The sequence below is a fragment of the Glossina fuscipes genome, unplaced genomic scaffold (assembly GCF_014805625.2).
Source record: "Glossina fuscipes isolate IAEA_lab_2018 unplaced genomic scaffold, Yale_Gfus_2 64825, whole genome shotgun sequence".
NCBI classification, from domain to species: domain Eukaryota; kingdom Metazoa; phylum Arthropoda; class Insecta; order Diptera; family Glossinidae; genus Glossina; species Glossina fuscipes.
Genome location: NW_024004012.1, coordinates 1,931 through 18,249, shown reverse-complemented (window position 1 = coordinate 18,249; position 16,319 = coordinate 1,931). Strand labels below are relative to the sequence as shown.

Genomic DNA, 16,319 nt, shown 5'->3' with positions numbered 1-16,319 from the left:
ACGTTCTTGTCTATATTTGTACCGAAAAAACAAAAAAAAAAAAAAAAACAAAAAACTATATTTTTGTCCCATTGCTTTCCCCTAAAATCAATCTTAAGTTAATTGAAAATGATCTACAAATATGGCACGAATGGCACAAACCGACAAAAATTTTTCTAAGTCTATGTCTATGGGAAAGCTTCAAATCTAACCTAAATTCGGAGAAAAGGTTTGTCGGTCAGAGTTAATGGAATTGTTTCATCTGCAACACTCGGGTATATATGAAAAACGAAGCATTTCAATTATTTGCTTAATTATCCGTGAAATTATGAAAATCGCATTCACTCGTTTCTCGTTCTAAAGACTACAATTTGATATACAATCTTGCCGTCCTTAAATAATAGCCTAAAGGAAAAAAAGGAAAGGAGAACAAAAAAAAAAGTGAAATTTCGTAAATTTCGCAAATTTTAATATATGGACTCATATTCAAATGTTTTGGCTAATTTTGAAATTTAGCGCGAATATTCATTACAGTCATAGAAAGACTTGGTATACAAATGGTATCAAGTTGGGAGGAGAAAGCCTTGAGAGAACAATCAGAATATTCTTAATGAGAAATTAATGGTTTAGCAGACTTAAAGTACAAACCGCGCCCCATGTACTCTAAGAACTCGAAAAATGAAGTGCAATGTGAGAGACGTAATTAGTAAAATGGTAACTTCACTAAACCAAAATGTAAAGTGCTTAGGAAGAAAATGCGTTTCCATCGTAAAACATATTTCAGCTCTGCAAAGCCGATATTAACCAATGCATTAGCTGTAACATAAGGCCTTGGCATGTCGCCGCATATAAGCTGATTTTTAAAATAAGTCGCGGATGGAAAGCAGTTACCGTTAGTTAAATTTTCATTCGGCAGGGAAATGTGATCGCTCTAGTCCGATAAGCGTTTTTACTGTTACTAGGCGGCGGTATAATTTCTTTCCAATGATGTATATCGTAAGGTGTAGTCGGGTGAAGACATATTGATCAATGTAATTAATGTGGAGGACAACCTTCAAAGCTGGTATTTATTGGTGGAATTTAAACTTAATTCAAAACAGGCACAAAGGAGAATTCTATGCTACGCCTATGTCTTTCATAGGGATAATAATGACGGGCTAGAATCCAATCGGTTTCGCTATTAGGGCTGACGACGAATAGTACCTATGTTTGCGAGATCTTCGATGCTTATTTCTACGCCATATAAACATATGACAATTTTAATACGCCCTTGAGATATATGTAAATATTTGATTAACTGTTTTATAGAACTTGATGATCGTTCATGACAGTTGAAATGTTTACTAACAGTTATAATCTGAACTAAAGAAAAAAAAAAGATGTGTTACTTGATGTTAGGCGGAGTTTAGCAGAGACTCGCAGTTTGTTTTATGTCGTATCACTTTTTATGTTATTTATTATGCAAATAATTTTGAGTTTTATATAAAACGAATTTTTCCTGGATTTCAATTCTCTAAGCCTAGACCTCCATAAATTCAACAATTTGTAATTGTCTTGATTTTAATTCTGCAGAAGCGCAAGAAAGGTATCAGTACATTGCTAAATAAAATTAATTAGTAAAAATACTGTGGTGAAGAAATAAGTGGATTTAAATATATTGTAAACCATTTCCGTATGGCAGAGAAATGTTTGATTTAGAAGTAATTTTTCTTCGTCCGCCGTGTGTGAAGGACTTACCTGCGTACTAATATCACTATGGTGGTAATAACGGCTGCTAAGAAGACAAACCCACCAAAGGCACCTAAAGCTACAATGGCACCTAAGTTCAATTTAGCTTCTTTGGTTTCCTTGCGGTCTGAATTTTCTACTGAATATGGGATATTAACATTAGGCACTTGATTATGACGTATATTGACGCTATCGGCAATTTCATTATCCTGGGGATGAGCATTAAGCAAGATATTTTGGGTATTACGTGTGGTTGTTGTTGTTTCCAAAGTACTAGGTATATAGGGTGTACGAGAACGTGTCGGTATATAAACTGAAGATGATTTACTAGTGCTAGTAGAATATATAATTGTGGGTGAGTGCGTAGTCGGTGTGGAAATAGGTTTCTTTGGTATCAACACTGGTGGGCGTATAGTGCGGCGTGGCGGAAATTCTTCGCGTACAGTACCAGGTACAACATAAGTGACTTCTTCATCGGAATCTGCTAAATTATTAGTTAAAATAAAATCTTTGCCTAAATCAAAGTTGAAGAGGGCTTACCTTCATTGGTGAGGTCTGGATGCTGGGGACCGCCACTGTTAGGAGTTGAAGTTGTGCTGGTTGTCGTAGTACTTGTAGTAGTACTAATTTTGTAAGGTCTTTTCGTTGTTGTTGTTGGAATAGTTTTTGGTTTTTGCGTAGTTGTTGTGGTTGTCGTAGTAACAGTCGTCGACGGCGATGGCGGTGGTGCTACGGTAGTTGGTTCTAGTTTAATACAACGCGGCAAAGCACTACTCCATTGGCCCGTAGCCAAACAACTTAGAATACGGGGACCTTCCAGACGATAGCCATTAGGGCATGAGATTTCCACTCTTGATCCGTAATACGTTCCATTGGGAGCAGAAATAATTGTGTTGTAATAATTACCAGGTAGGGTATCGCACTCGACAACTTCATGAGGGGAAAGTAATTTTAAGTAACTGACACTGAAAAAATTGAGGTTTCTCTTACTTTCACACCGAGGTGGTGGTCCGTTCCAACGTTCATCAAAATCGCAGGTTAATAAGGCACGTCCTATTATTTCGTAGCCTTCATGGCAAGAATATTTAACCAAGCTAAGGTAGCCCACAGTACCATTTATAAGGTCATAGCTGCCATGAGGTATGGAAGCAGGTAAACCGCACTCGATATCTGCAGTGAAAAAAATTTTATTTTTCTCTCTTAAAGCTTATAAACAATTTGCATTTACTTACATTTACATACCGGCGGGAATTCGTTGTAGAAACCCGTGTCGAGACATGTTCGGGTTGAAGGACCAACCAGCAAGTGATTGCTGTCGCAAGCATATTTAATCTGAGCACCGACTTCAAAACCATTTAGTGCAATCATGGTCGAGTTTGGAGGTTGTTCCGGTCTCCCACAGGTTTTGGGTTGATGTTGGCATATAAAATTTAACATTGTATTGCAATTGGTATCACTCCATAGCCAGCCTTTCGAGCCGTCGAAACGAGCGCAATCTTCGTCACCTTCCGGATGATTCCAAAATGATACGGTCACCTCCTCACCGTTAACCCACTTCCAATTGTTGCGATCGTCAGCATCTCTGACGGCGCCCATCCAATATTGAGAGGTAACATCACTGCGATGGCGACGCCACAATTCCCAGCTAATGAAACCCTGCAAAGCCGGATTGCTTTCGCTGATAAGTGTACCGCCGCGACTGCGGCAAAACGATAAAGAATCCAAGAAATTTAAAGGTTGACGATTATAAAAAATATAGCATTTTCCATTGTATGAAGCTAAAGCACCGGGTGGTTGATCCCGAAAACTGGGACAACGTTCGATAGGCAAAGCTTGGTCCGTGTAAACGAAAGCCTCGCAAATAGACAATTGATTCGGAATATTAGTCTCCAAATGTACCGAAACGAAAGCACCGGGCATCGGAGGATTACAAGGTAAGAATAGGGGTTGGCCTTCCTCTAAGAGGCCAGTAAAACGATTACATATAGGATTGGTGCCTAAATCAGGACGATTGTTGCCCACTCGCACTACGACTGTAGCTGGCTTGTTTCCTACATAAATACAAAGAAATTATGTAACGCATTACGAGCATTAAAAGTGTTGATATTAAACGAGTCCGCAATTTAAAGTTTTATAAACGATTATTTATGTAATATTGACTTTTAAAAAATATTTATATTTAATAGTCGATAATTTTTCTTAAATCGAGGCAAAAACAAAAAGGAAGAAATTTAAAAGTGATTTATTAATTGTTTTAGCTGATCGCGATTATGGCGAGGGTATGCGGATTTTGTCTACAGCAAAATTGAGAAAAATTATTATTCTACTTTGTAGCCATCGACAAGTGAGTTTCGCGTCGAGAGCGCGTCACGACTTTTCCGACGACTGCATAATTTTTGGGGCAATTTAATTTGAATTTGCTGACCGCATTGATTTTACTCAAAATATTAGTGAAAGTGATCATAAATTGTGCAAATGTTTTCTCAGTAACGGACCTAGTATTAGTAATGGTAATGCGGCGGCCACATTATTTAAAATACATTGTCGCCGCTATTGCATCAGTGTTAAGTTGTTAAGACTATACAAAACAAAAACATTTCTGCCTCTCTGTGAAAGGTGAATTTTTTCTATTTAGTTGTCTAACACATCGATGAAGAAATGGAAGAAGCGCGCATCAAGGCAAAACTCTCAAAATTGTATCTTTAACAACAATTTCAACTTGATCGCTCTTAGTTGATTTGCTTACTATTGGATAGCAATAAGTAGAGAGGCAAGGAAGATTGACCAAGTGAAAGCAATAAAAGGGTAAGGGAAACAGACTAGGAAGGAAAGAGAAAGATAGAAAAAAAAAAAAGAAAATAGAAAGAACAGAGATAGAGGAAGAGAGAGAGAGAGAGAGAGAGAGAGAGAGAGAGAGAGAGAGAGAGAGAGAGAGAGAGAGTTTATGGAATGGTGGAAAACGGCTTTGTACTATTGATTGTGAGTAAACAACCATAAAAAGCGCATTCGGTTATGACGATAATGAATGTTAGTAAAATCTGTTATTTTCATCAGCATCTTGTCGGTTGCAAAGTGATCTCTGCCCCTCCTTCAATAACAAAATAATATTTAATTGCCTCTCATATTGAATAATATCGCGTGCCCGTGACAGCAAACCTTTAAATGTTTTTCGATTTTCATTTTGTTTTTACTTTTGTTTGCAACACTTTTCGCCGGTTTATTGATCTTTCGTTATATATGATTTATTGACTATAGTATGTATGCATAAAATTACCGCAACAGGATTTGCCAAAGTCCAAGCGCACCAGTTGCACCATATATGGCTCCAATAGATTCACATACCACCACGGTGAACGTTCTGCTTTCGTTAACGAGCATGTTTCAGGTGTAAAGAAAGCTGACGTGGAACCATCAATAGCTTTCTGCGGAGCTCCTGAAGCTTCAGTGGATATTTGCATAGGTGCCTTCCCGGCAGCAACATTAAGTACTGAAACAAGATAACAAAATAAAAAAAAATTAAAAAATTTATTAAAAAAATTGATTCGTTAAATGGAAAGATTCCAAAAAGTTCAAGGTAATTCAAGCAATCGGTTTCACTTGTATTCGAACAATAATCGAACCAATCGAATAAGCGTAAATAAAAAAATTAAAATGAAGAAACGTTCCTATGAAAATATTAAAGAAGAAGAAGCAATGACTTGACGGCATTGTGATCCCTCAAAGTCTTTCATAGATATACGATAATTACAAGTTGAAGGTGGTAGTGAAGTTTGTTGCGCTTTTCGAAAACCTAACCTAACCTTGCCTTTGCCTACGCTTTGCCATTGTATATAAGATCTTCTCATGTTTATGAATAATAGTAAATAATTAATTTTATTATTCTTATTAACGTTTTTCACTAAAGCATTCTGTTAATCACCTGAAGGTTCTTACCACTAAATATATTTTGAGAAAAAAAAAAAAAAAACAAAAACAAAATTTAAATTTATAAATTACTTGTTTGCTTATTTGAAGAGTGAAAACAATAATGCTTTTATGAATAAAAACAAAGAGTAAATATTCAGAAATTTAATTGGAAAATTCTTTTAAAAAAAAAAAAAACCGTTTGAAAGGAAGGTTGGCGCAAGAATCAAATTCAATGGAAGTTTGAAATTTAGACATTTGGGTCATGAACGTAGGGCCGGCAATTACATTCCGGTTAGATTGGAATCTTTCGATCTTTCCTTTCTTTAGCTTATAGTAAAAGAATTATCGTAGATTTGATCGTTCTCCTACTCTACACCGCTTGCGATACAAGATATACTAACTTTGTGTGGACGTATATACCACGCGGAAGGGCTTAATATAGACGACCTATCCAGAAAACGATTCTGGATTTGTCTATCCGTCTGTCCGTCCGATTAATGCTCATTGAGTATTTTGTTGAAGCTATAGGTCGTAATTTTTAACATATATTAATGAACACTGATGTGCTTTGACCCAAGGATGAACGCTATTGAAAATGGGTACACTTTTTACAATTTTCAATATTTCTCGGCAAAACACGCTCTATAATAGTATTTGCGCATTCTGCTTTCGCTGGGGCAATCTTTTGAACCCTCTCTCATCTTCCTACGAAAATTAAGTCTTTATATAGCAAAAAATATATAATTTTTGATGTTTCATGGCGAAAATTTGTATTCGTAAGAGTAAATTGACATAAAAATGAACCTTAACGAAGATCTATTGGTTAGCAATGCCTATAAGGATTCCTGCAATATGCGGGTCTCCATGAAAAGTATGGCTTTGCATAAAAATAACGTGTAAGCGGGAACAAGTGTATCAGGCGGAGTGGTGTAAAGTATTTAATAGTCGACCTGTTCTTACTTAAACCATTCAATTTTTTAATACCAGAGAACATAAAGAGCATGTTTTCTAAGAGATGACGAAGAGGAATGTGCATTCGCCTCCCTAGCAAGCAATTGAACTCGGAAAGTCAGTGAATAGCTTATTGAGTGAAGTAGGTCATTATATCGGTTATTCGTAAAAGGAGGCTTGACTTTTCCTTGCAAAAAGATTGTAAAAAGTTCGTCCTTTTATATCTTATGCCACTTGTGGTAAAAGTGTATTTTAAGTTTGCGCGGATGTATAATACATCTAAAAGGATCACATCGATCAAGTCAGAATCATTCTCTCAATCGGTTTAAACTTGTCTGTCTGTCAGTCTATGTGTTATATTTTCTTTTGCTAGCCTGCATGCCATGCCATGGAAATTGTTGAAATATTTTAATGAAATTTTATTTAACTAAATTTTGACAATTCAGCTGAGATATCGTGAGTTGAGACTTTTAAATGATTTAATAGCAATGAAATTTTCTCCGTTTGCAAATACTTGCAATTGAAAGAATACCTCATGCATACTAATTATACATTTTTAATGATAATTAATATCTCTCCTCACATAGATATTATAAGTCATTCCTTGTGGTGTGAAAGTTGTGCAAATCTTTAAGCGACATATTTGGCTTAATAGAGAGACAAAAAAAAAAAATAAATAAAAAAAATAAATAAATAAATAAAAAATAAAATAAAAAAATAAAATAATAAAAAGAAAAAGAAAAACATTTGTTTGCTAACAGTTTGTCATTAACAACTTACTCGTACGATTTCTTTATTTATTTATTTATTTTATATTTTTTTCTTTCGTCTCCTTGTCTCTTGTTTTTTGGTTTGTGTGTTTGTTTGTTGATTTTTGCAGTTTCGGAAGTGTCCAGCGAACTGATATGTTTTTGTGTCATATATTTTAAATTTTAATTTTATTAAACATTTAATTAAATATAATTAATGGAGTTTCACTTTCTTAATAAAAAAAGATTTTATTACAATTCATGACGATTGTGAAGCTTGTTTTTCTTTTCTTTTTTTCCTTTCTTGAAACAATACAAACATATCGTAAGAATATTTCAGTAAAAAGAGAAAGTAATGAAATTTTTATGAAAACGTGAAAAAAAAACATCTTTTAAAATCTTTGCGTTTTATTGTTTTGTCATATTTATACCGTTGTACATTTAAGTATTAGTGACTGATAACTAACTTACTTTACAATAACATTAAATGTACTTGTATATCTAAAAACATTTGCCTTAGTTTGCCGCAATTGCTTATGAGTAAAAGCGGTTTTATTTACTTAAATGTAATCTTTTTTTTTATAGTTTAATTGATGTTCAGAATGCGCTTTACTTTAACTTTATTTAATTTTTTATTTCCTTTCTGCCTATCCAACACGAAGGGTACATTAATTTTTTCATTTGATTTGTAACGACTCGATCAGAGTAAAGTGCAATATCGTTTACCGGTTTTTTTTTCAAAATAAAAATCACTTCAAGTCAAGTTAAAACTAATTCGGCTTAAGCGTCTGCCGTTTGGATAAAAAAAAAAAAGATTTATCTTATTCACGGGCTCGCCACACAATCTTCTTGTTTCATTTACATTGAAAATATTTTTATTGCTTTTCATAATATTTTCCCTAACGACTTTCACGCCATTACGTCATATGTAATACGTTTTGTTCTACGAATTTAGACGTTGGTCATCCGGTCCGTCTTTCACGTATAAAAACCAAGACCAATCATTGCATAGCATGAAGAGATGATTACGTTTGTTTTTGACGTCTCACAGCAACCTATAGACATCAACGTACTCGTGCTAAGTTGTTTGAATGTCCATCGGTCTTTTTGTTTATTACAGTCTTAAAATGGGGAAAATTACGATAGAAACCTAAGAGTTGCGTAATTCAAAACGCGCACTTACTGCTTTCCTAGAAAACAAAATGCAAAATAGCGGTGCACTCATCATCATTGCTGACATTTTCCCATTAGCATCATGCAAAACTATTTCGTAAGAGTTTAATGCTCGGAAATGCATATCGAAGACTTCTCAGCGTTTCTAGCGTCTGCATCAGTTCAAGTTGAATTATTTTTTAACTGCCTACTTACCTACCTACTTATATTTACATCCATCAATAGCGATGCGCTTCACTTTGTTTTGAGTTTGGGAAATGCTCGGTTGGCCGATTAGGACTTGATCAAGATATGATCAAGAATATAAATATCTTTTGAGATTTCCGATGCGTAGTACTGGATGGCACAAATCTAGTGCATCTTTAATGCGAATGAAAAAAGTCGACTCAAATCGCATACCGTTGTCTGTGGTGTTTTTTTTTTGTTTGTCTTTTAACATTTTTACTCCGCACTTACACTGGTAATCAAATCTAGGGTACGTAACCATGCTTGGCAACTGAAACATTGCAAACATTGTTGTTGTTATTATCGGTCTTTCTTTATGTTTCGTTAATTGTTTTCATTTCTCTTTTCTTTTTTTTTATATTTTTCAAAATAAAAAATATATAGACAGCATACTGAGGAAAACAACGTTGCATGTTGTTAGTTACAATTAAATTTTAACTCTCAACTTGTAGTTTACTTTAGTTACTTTCTGTTTGCGATTTCACGAGCGTTGATGTTCAGTGAGTGTGTTATTGTTTTGTGTAAATTCCTGATGGTTTAATGCATAATCAATTGATTATGTATGTAGTTGACCGTTATGGATTCTTTTTTTTTTTTTTTTTTATTTTTTTTTTTTAAGTATTATACAACAAAAAATGAAAACTGTGCATGCATATCGGTTAAATATGAATTTCAATAGTATTAAGGTATTCTACTAAGCATTTTGAGAAGGAATGCATTGCTTCGCGCTGTGCCCAGAAATATAGGGAAATATGAAAAAAAAAGGAAAACATATTCTAATGGAAATTTAAAAAGTTTCACTTAAGACAATTCTGCTTTTAAGACTATGAAGCGATTGTTTATCGTTCAGATTGTTGTTTATAAGTTTCTTGGTAAATGGGAAACCATTTTGTTATAAAATAACAACCGCTGGCATGACAAATTTTACCCTACAAACATTTCTCGACCTACTTGTACGGATAGCTTCTTGACTAACTTGTAATTTTCAATTCATTCAAGTCATCAAATAAGTGATATGCGAAAAGTATTCGTGTCAATAATTATTTTTTTTTTTCTTCTTCTCTTTTATTTTTCAATTGAAAACAATAGGAACGCCACGTCATAGACATCCAAAACTAAGATTTTTTATATCAGTATGTACAGCTAAGACGTTATCGATGCGCATCTGGAATGCACTAAGATACGAAGTGAAATTGTTGAGATTTTTCTTATCATAAAATTGCAAAAAAAAAAAAAAAAAAAAAATTTAAAAAAAGAAAGATTGATCATTGAAGGTCGATACGATTATACCTAACACAACGCCGCTTATCCCATATATATCGATCAGTGGTAATTAGAAAGCGCTACATATGGTAAGGACAGCGGGTTCAGCAGAGCTTCCCGTTCGAGCTGCAGCTTTGTATCCTTGAAAGAGTTGATAGATCAACTGCTAAATTGTTCGATATGTCTTGCAATTCATTGTCTTTGCACTTTTATGATCCTCCAGGCGGTCCAACGCCATTCTCACCAGAAACTCCTAAAAATGTTTGATCGGCCAGGGCAGCAGCCGAAATCAAACAACAAAACTAATGAACGTTGGAGATATCTGTTTGCACGGATATACTATATAGACAACAGTTATTTTGGTTGAAAATTTAACTATGAGACCGGGTAACATTTAGCCTGATCAGGTTTTAAATTTAAAGCTCTTGCCCTTTTTAATTGTACTAACGAATGTTCAAATTTTCAAAATACTTTGGCATCTTTAAATGACTTCCCAGTAGATGAACATGTCGTTGACATATTTTGCTTGATAAGAGTTGAATATTCCCGTGACATTTGCTCCTTAAATCCGCCTTAGCAGTCGAGTAGGTAAAAACCGCAACTGGTTAGTCACAGTTTTTGCACTTGTTCAAATCTCAAGTGCGGTAGAGTTTTATTTGCTTAGTCGATAAGCGCCAGAACACCTGTCCACTAGAGACGCACACCCACTCCGCTACGACCACGATCTGCATACTTCTTACTCAGTTTCTCTTTCCTTGACAGTCGTCGCATTATACGAGTAGGGGGCATCCGCTGAACGATTGGTCCTATTAGAAACACAAAGAGTAATAATCAATGATGTGCATTTACGTCCATGGCTCGACATGTACAACGAAATGCATATATGCGCTAGTTTGCAACATAAGCAATTCATAGACTTGGTAGCAAAGTTTGTAGAAGCATTCTTTATCAAAATACCATTTAACAAAAAATGTAGAAAAAAGAAAAAAAAAAAAAAACAACGAAAAAATTCTATAAAAATTTTAACCCACTTTTGTCAATGTTAAAAGAACTGGATTTTATTTTATATAAAAATTATGCCAAAACTAAAACTTTTCAAACAAATTTTTAAGAGAAACTTTGAAATGAAAGGAATGCAACATGATCGTGCAGACAATTTATTTTGTTTAATATAAAATAACAACAACAGCAATAATGAAAAAAAAAAATAAACATATATATAAATAAAACTGGTGTTACCAATTTTCCAACTAGTTCGGCCAGAACTCAAGCAAAGAACGTTAGCTTAAAACTTAAACATTTGACAATGCGTGAGCGTGTTAAGTTTTAAAGTAAAAAGAAAACAAAACCGAAAGAAAAAAATAAAAACACAATTGATTTAAATATATTGGCGAAAAAATATTTAGCCTTTAGAAAATTTTAAAATTCATCCTATAATTCATGTCAATAGGTGCTTGCATGTATTCCGAGCAGTGTCATCTCTTGGTGAAAATGATTAACTAATACGAGGTATCATCAATGTGCATAACGATTTAATTGAATGATTTTGACCTTTCCCCATATAAAATCTCAATTTTCCATTTGCTATTTTTCTCAATAAATGCTTAGTCAAGTGAAAGAATTATCAAAATACTTGCAAGCACCTAATATCCATGGCATTTGTATGATTGACAATCGCATGTAATGATATATGAGATCAACTAACATATTCCCGCGGATTTTTTTACTTTTGCTTGTACGCTAACGTTGCCGATCTCTGTAAAGAAAAATCTTATGCTATGCGATTAATTGCCTCCTATTATCTATTAAAGCGCAGGTTTGTCTTTTTTAATGTCTTTCGATTGTTATCTTAAGAATGGCGAACAACTGCGACAACCTTGACCCTTACTGCACTCACAAAAGAACAATTTTCATGCACAACAATAGGTATTTGAAAGTACATAATCATAAACGTTGTTAGATTTCATTGAAAATTGAAGAAAAAAGAAAAAAACAAAAAAAAGAGGAAAAAGAAATCAACGTGGGAGTCTTTTTTCATGGAGAATACAAGAAAAAATATCATTTATCTGTAGAAGCTAAGCGAGAGTGAGAGTGCTTGGCGAGAAGTATGGAGTTTTTTTTTGTTTTTTTTTACCCTTTGAATATTTATAACCACACTTTATGCATAGTGAAAAGTTTGCGACTTTATAGTGATAAGTTTCTGTTTTAACTCTGCGCTCAAGAGTTTCTTTCAAGATTGATGGTATAGAAAATTTGTTGTGGTGTTTGCGACAAGCAACAGAAACGATTACCAATCCCATAAAATGTATATTAATTTGATTTAATATTTTGCTCAACAATATGTGTGTAGATATATATTGAATAGATGTCCGTCCGTCTGTCCGTCCATTCTTTATTGCTGAGAGCTATTCTTCGCAAAGTTCGCAGCTTGATTTAATATTTTGCTCAACAATATGTGTGTAAATATGTATTAAATAGATGTCCGTCCGTCCGTCCGTCCATTCTTTATTGCTGAAAGCTATTCTTCGTAAAGTTTGAGGCTTTGATTTGATATTTTGGTGAAAAATATACATTTATATATGTGTTCGAGATCAGCGTAATTGAATAGATTTTCCCATATCTCGATGTTCGTCCATACGTCCTTTCCTTCCGTTCATTCTTTATTACTGAAAGTTTTTCGATATTCGGTTTGACATTTTGCTGAAAAGTTTTTAGCAAATGCAAACTTACATACAAGTCTGAAAGAATTTTAAATCTATAGCTGATGTCGATAAGAAAAGTTGGTTCAAATTTTTCAACCCCGAATTCGGCATTGTTACGCTTACCGTTACTAAGATATTTTACAACATTTTGATAATCGCACACATACAGACAGTTACAGTTACAGTGTATAGCTCGGTTATAACCAACACTCGAGATGTATTGGGATTGTGTAGAAGAGTTAATAAATATAGAATAGAAAGATGATCAGGAGATTTTGTTGTGTAAACATATAGTTTTAGCTGATGTGCGCAGTATCTTTTTATCTGCCAGACTCACAACTATAGCGTGTTTTTCATCTATTCTCCTATTAGTCTCGTTTAAAACATTGTCTAAATTGATCCTTGGATCACCTCATAGTTAGTAAAATTTATTAGAATCTTATTAGAATTTTTATTTTAACTTGGAAGATAACCTAAAAAATTCATTCGTAAATAAAACAGCTCCATACTTATAACGATTACGTAACTTCTTAGGAGAGATGCTGTTCAATTGTGTTTGAAGTAGAACTTGAAATGTAGGTATATATGGCATAAAATTTACCCAATACGATATATGATACGAATTTTCACACCATTTCGCAATACAATCTAAATAGAGTGACTAATGATTTAGGCCATAGTCGGCCTACATAGAAGACTGTAAACAAGAATGTTTTACAAATTTTAAACAAATCGAATTTGAATCCATTTTTTACGACCACAGGTCAATTCAATTAAAAAGTGTTCCAATTAGGAGAGATCGTGTTAGGTAAAACCTTGTAATAAAATTAATGTTTTTTCTTCTCTTTAAAGGCTCAATACTTTTTATATTAAAATATTTTTACTTGAAGTGATAGGTATTCCCGTTTAGCGATTAAGCGTTTAAAGCTTTCTTATATGTTAAGTTTGCTTTAGAAACTTAATTCATATTTTCTTACTCATTTGTTACTACTTGTCTTTTGCTTGACTTGTCAGTTAGTTAGTTAGTTAGTTAGTTAGTTAGTTAGTTAGTCAATCACAACACTCTTACTTAAAATAACAACGCAACAAACAGAGACATTACCACTGACCTACTCTGTGTTACGGTTTGTTGCTGATATTGTTGTTTTCTTAACTTTTCATGTTGTTTTGATAAATGCGATACGAGTGTACTGTGAGAGTAACCCGAAACTGTGAAGTGGTAGTTAAGATAATCATTTAATTAAATTTTCGTTCTCATGCCTTGTATGGATTACTTATTACTTGCTAATATGTGTTTGTTGTTGTATGTTTCCGTGTATGCGTGTAAGTGTAAGTGTAAGTGTGTGTGTGCGTGTGTGTGTGTGTGAGTGTGCTTGCATTTTTCATGCATGTATTTATGTATGAAATGAGTTAACACACTTTATGTATGTCTATACTCCTAAGGCACACACACACACATATATATATATATATATATATATAGTGAGATAAGTGAGATATTAAAGAAGTCATGAAAAGTTTAAAGAAATCTTCATTGAGGTAAAGCCTTAAGCTGGAGTTAAAATTGAGTTGTGCTCTCTCTCGTTCTGCAAAAATCATATGATTACAAACAAAATTTTACTCATCACCTTAAGGCAAATTATTTGGAATCTTATGCGAAACGCTTACACTTTATTATTATATTAATTATGGGATATTAATGCAATAAATAACTTAACACTTACCGCAAAATGGTATGCCTTCCGGCATCCATGTGCCCTTATCGCAGACACGTCGAGCCGGTCCCAATAATTCAAAACCACGCTCGCACGAATAAGAGGCCACTGTACCGTGCGTAAGATTAACATTCGAAAATACAACCGTACTGTGAGCTGGTGAGCCAGGAAAACTGCAAGGCAGCTCTGCAAACAAAAGCAAATGAAATTTGTGAAAATTATATTAAAACAAATGTGAAGAAAAAAAAAAACAAGCAAAAGAAAGAGAAAGAAAAAGTGAAAGAGAAGGAGAAAGAGAAGGAGAAAGAAAGGCTTAAGCCTAATATTACTGGCAAACTACAATTTGTGGCGTTAATGTACGTGCGCTGTTCACAAATCTTTTCACCTAATTTTTTTTTTTTTTTTTTTTTTTTGGTTAAACCAAACGCGATGTGACAAGTTGAACGTGTGTGGACATTCAGGAAGTGTGCCCATACGATATTGCCAAATGAAAGTTAAGACATTTGATTTGATTGCTGGCCAAAGGGGGCGAACAAGGGAGACACTTAATTTATGTCCATAGCGACAATTTCTTTTTCAAAATGCTTATATAACGTTTTATGTTCACGGTAATATTCACCATTTTCACTATTAATGTCTTGTAGTATTTAGTTAAATAGTTGCACAATTTTTTCTGTTTTTTTTAATAGGAAAAAAAAAAAAAACAAATAAAAATAAAAAAATCAGTAAAATAACAAAACAGAAAACAGTTTTTGTTTGCTGTTGTTTGCTGTTACTTCACAAATTAATTATTATAAATTAACAAACAAGGCAAGTTGTTGAAAATTTAAAAAAAAAATATCTTACACTTATTCGTTTGTTTTATGCAATAATCAAGTTTTTCGGGATTTCTTCTCTTTCAAATTCAATCAAACAATGAGCAAAACTTCCTCAGATTAAGAAATTCATCTATAATCCACTTTAGTATGTATGTGTATGTATGGTAATGATATTGGAATGTCGCAAGATTGTTGAATTCTTCACGAATAAAATTCAGAATAAAATGATTCTTCTTCTTCGTCCAGATAGCCGGATAGGACTTGGAGTCCTACACTGATCGAATATGTAAACATGAATTTATGGGTGACGTGGCGAAGAAATTGTTACTCTTTGGGGCGAACCAGTCATTGTCGTAAGAAGTATATGCGTGTTCCATCGATGCAAACACGCGGGGGTTGGGTTAACTTAACTGTGGCGAGTAAGCTGCGCGGACTAGTTGAGTGCTTTTACTGCGTATCGCGGATCGGTTTCGCTCTACGGATTGATATTTCGTTCGTTTTTTTGAAAAGCGGAACGGTTCGAATCGATTACTTGTTGGTGGTAGCGTTTGGTGTGAAAAGTTCCATCAGACTTTAACAACTAATAACACACTACTAACACACTTTTCTGATGGTTGCGGATTGTCTGCCTGGATTTACTGATGAATTTTTACACCTACGATAATCAAAACAAATTCATTCTTCTTTTTATGTTGTCCTAGAAAACAAAGAAATGCTGAAAAACTCGACATGTTCATGTTGTTAGAAAAAGTGTTTGTGCGTCGGGATATCACGACTGCTTAATGTTGCCAAATGTCTACGCTGTAAAAAGAAAACACCACTTCAAACATTTACATTCTTCGCAAGTGGTGCCGAGGTCATCGATGGAAAAATTCCAGTTTCATATTTACATACCTAGTACTTTCTACAAAATCACCAATATGTGGTGGTGAGAATGAAACAAGAATGTTCGCCAAAATCTTTATAGAATTTTTCGAATTTTAAAATATTCAAGAGAAAATATAGATCGATTGATGAGTGTGTGTGCAGCCTTTTTGTGTTTTGTTGCAAAATCTGTTCTGTTATTCAATAGAACATCTGAACATTCATGAGCCCATTTGAATGATAGAA

At 33.9% G+C, this 16,319-nt stretch overlaps 1 protein-coding gene across 1 annotated transcript; it reads right to left on the bottom strand.

Moving 5' to 3' along the window:
* Nucleotides 1-1,695: 1,695 nt before the first annotated feature.
* On the bottom strand, nucleotides 1,696-14,599 carry LOC119643839 (the record flags this gene model as incomplete). Its single annotated transcript, XM_038043342.1, has 6 exons — nucleotides 1,696-2,191; nucleotides 2,248-2,637; nucleotides 2,698-2,877; nucleotides 2,940-3,758; nucleotides 4,982-5,194; nucleotides 14,401-14,599. Coding segments are annotated over 6 exons (2,280 nt in total), but the record flags the coding sequence as incomplete, so codon positions are not given.
* Between the last annotated feature and the right edge of the window lie 1,720 nt (nucleotides 14,600-16,319).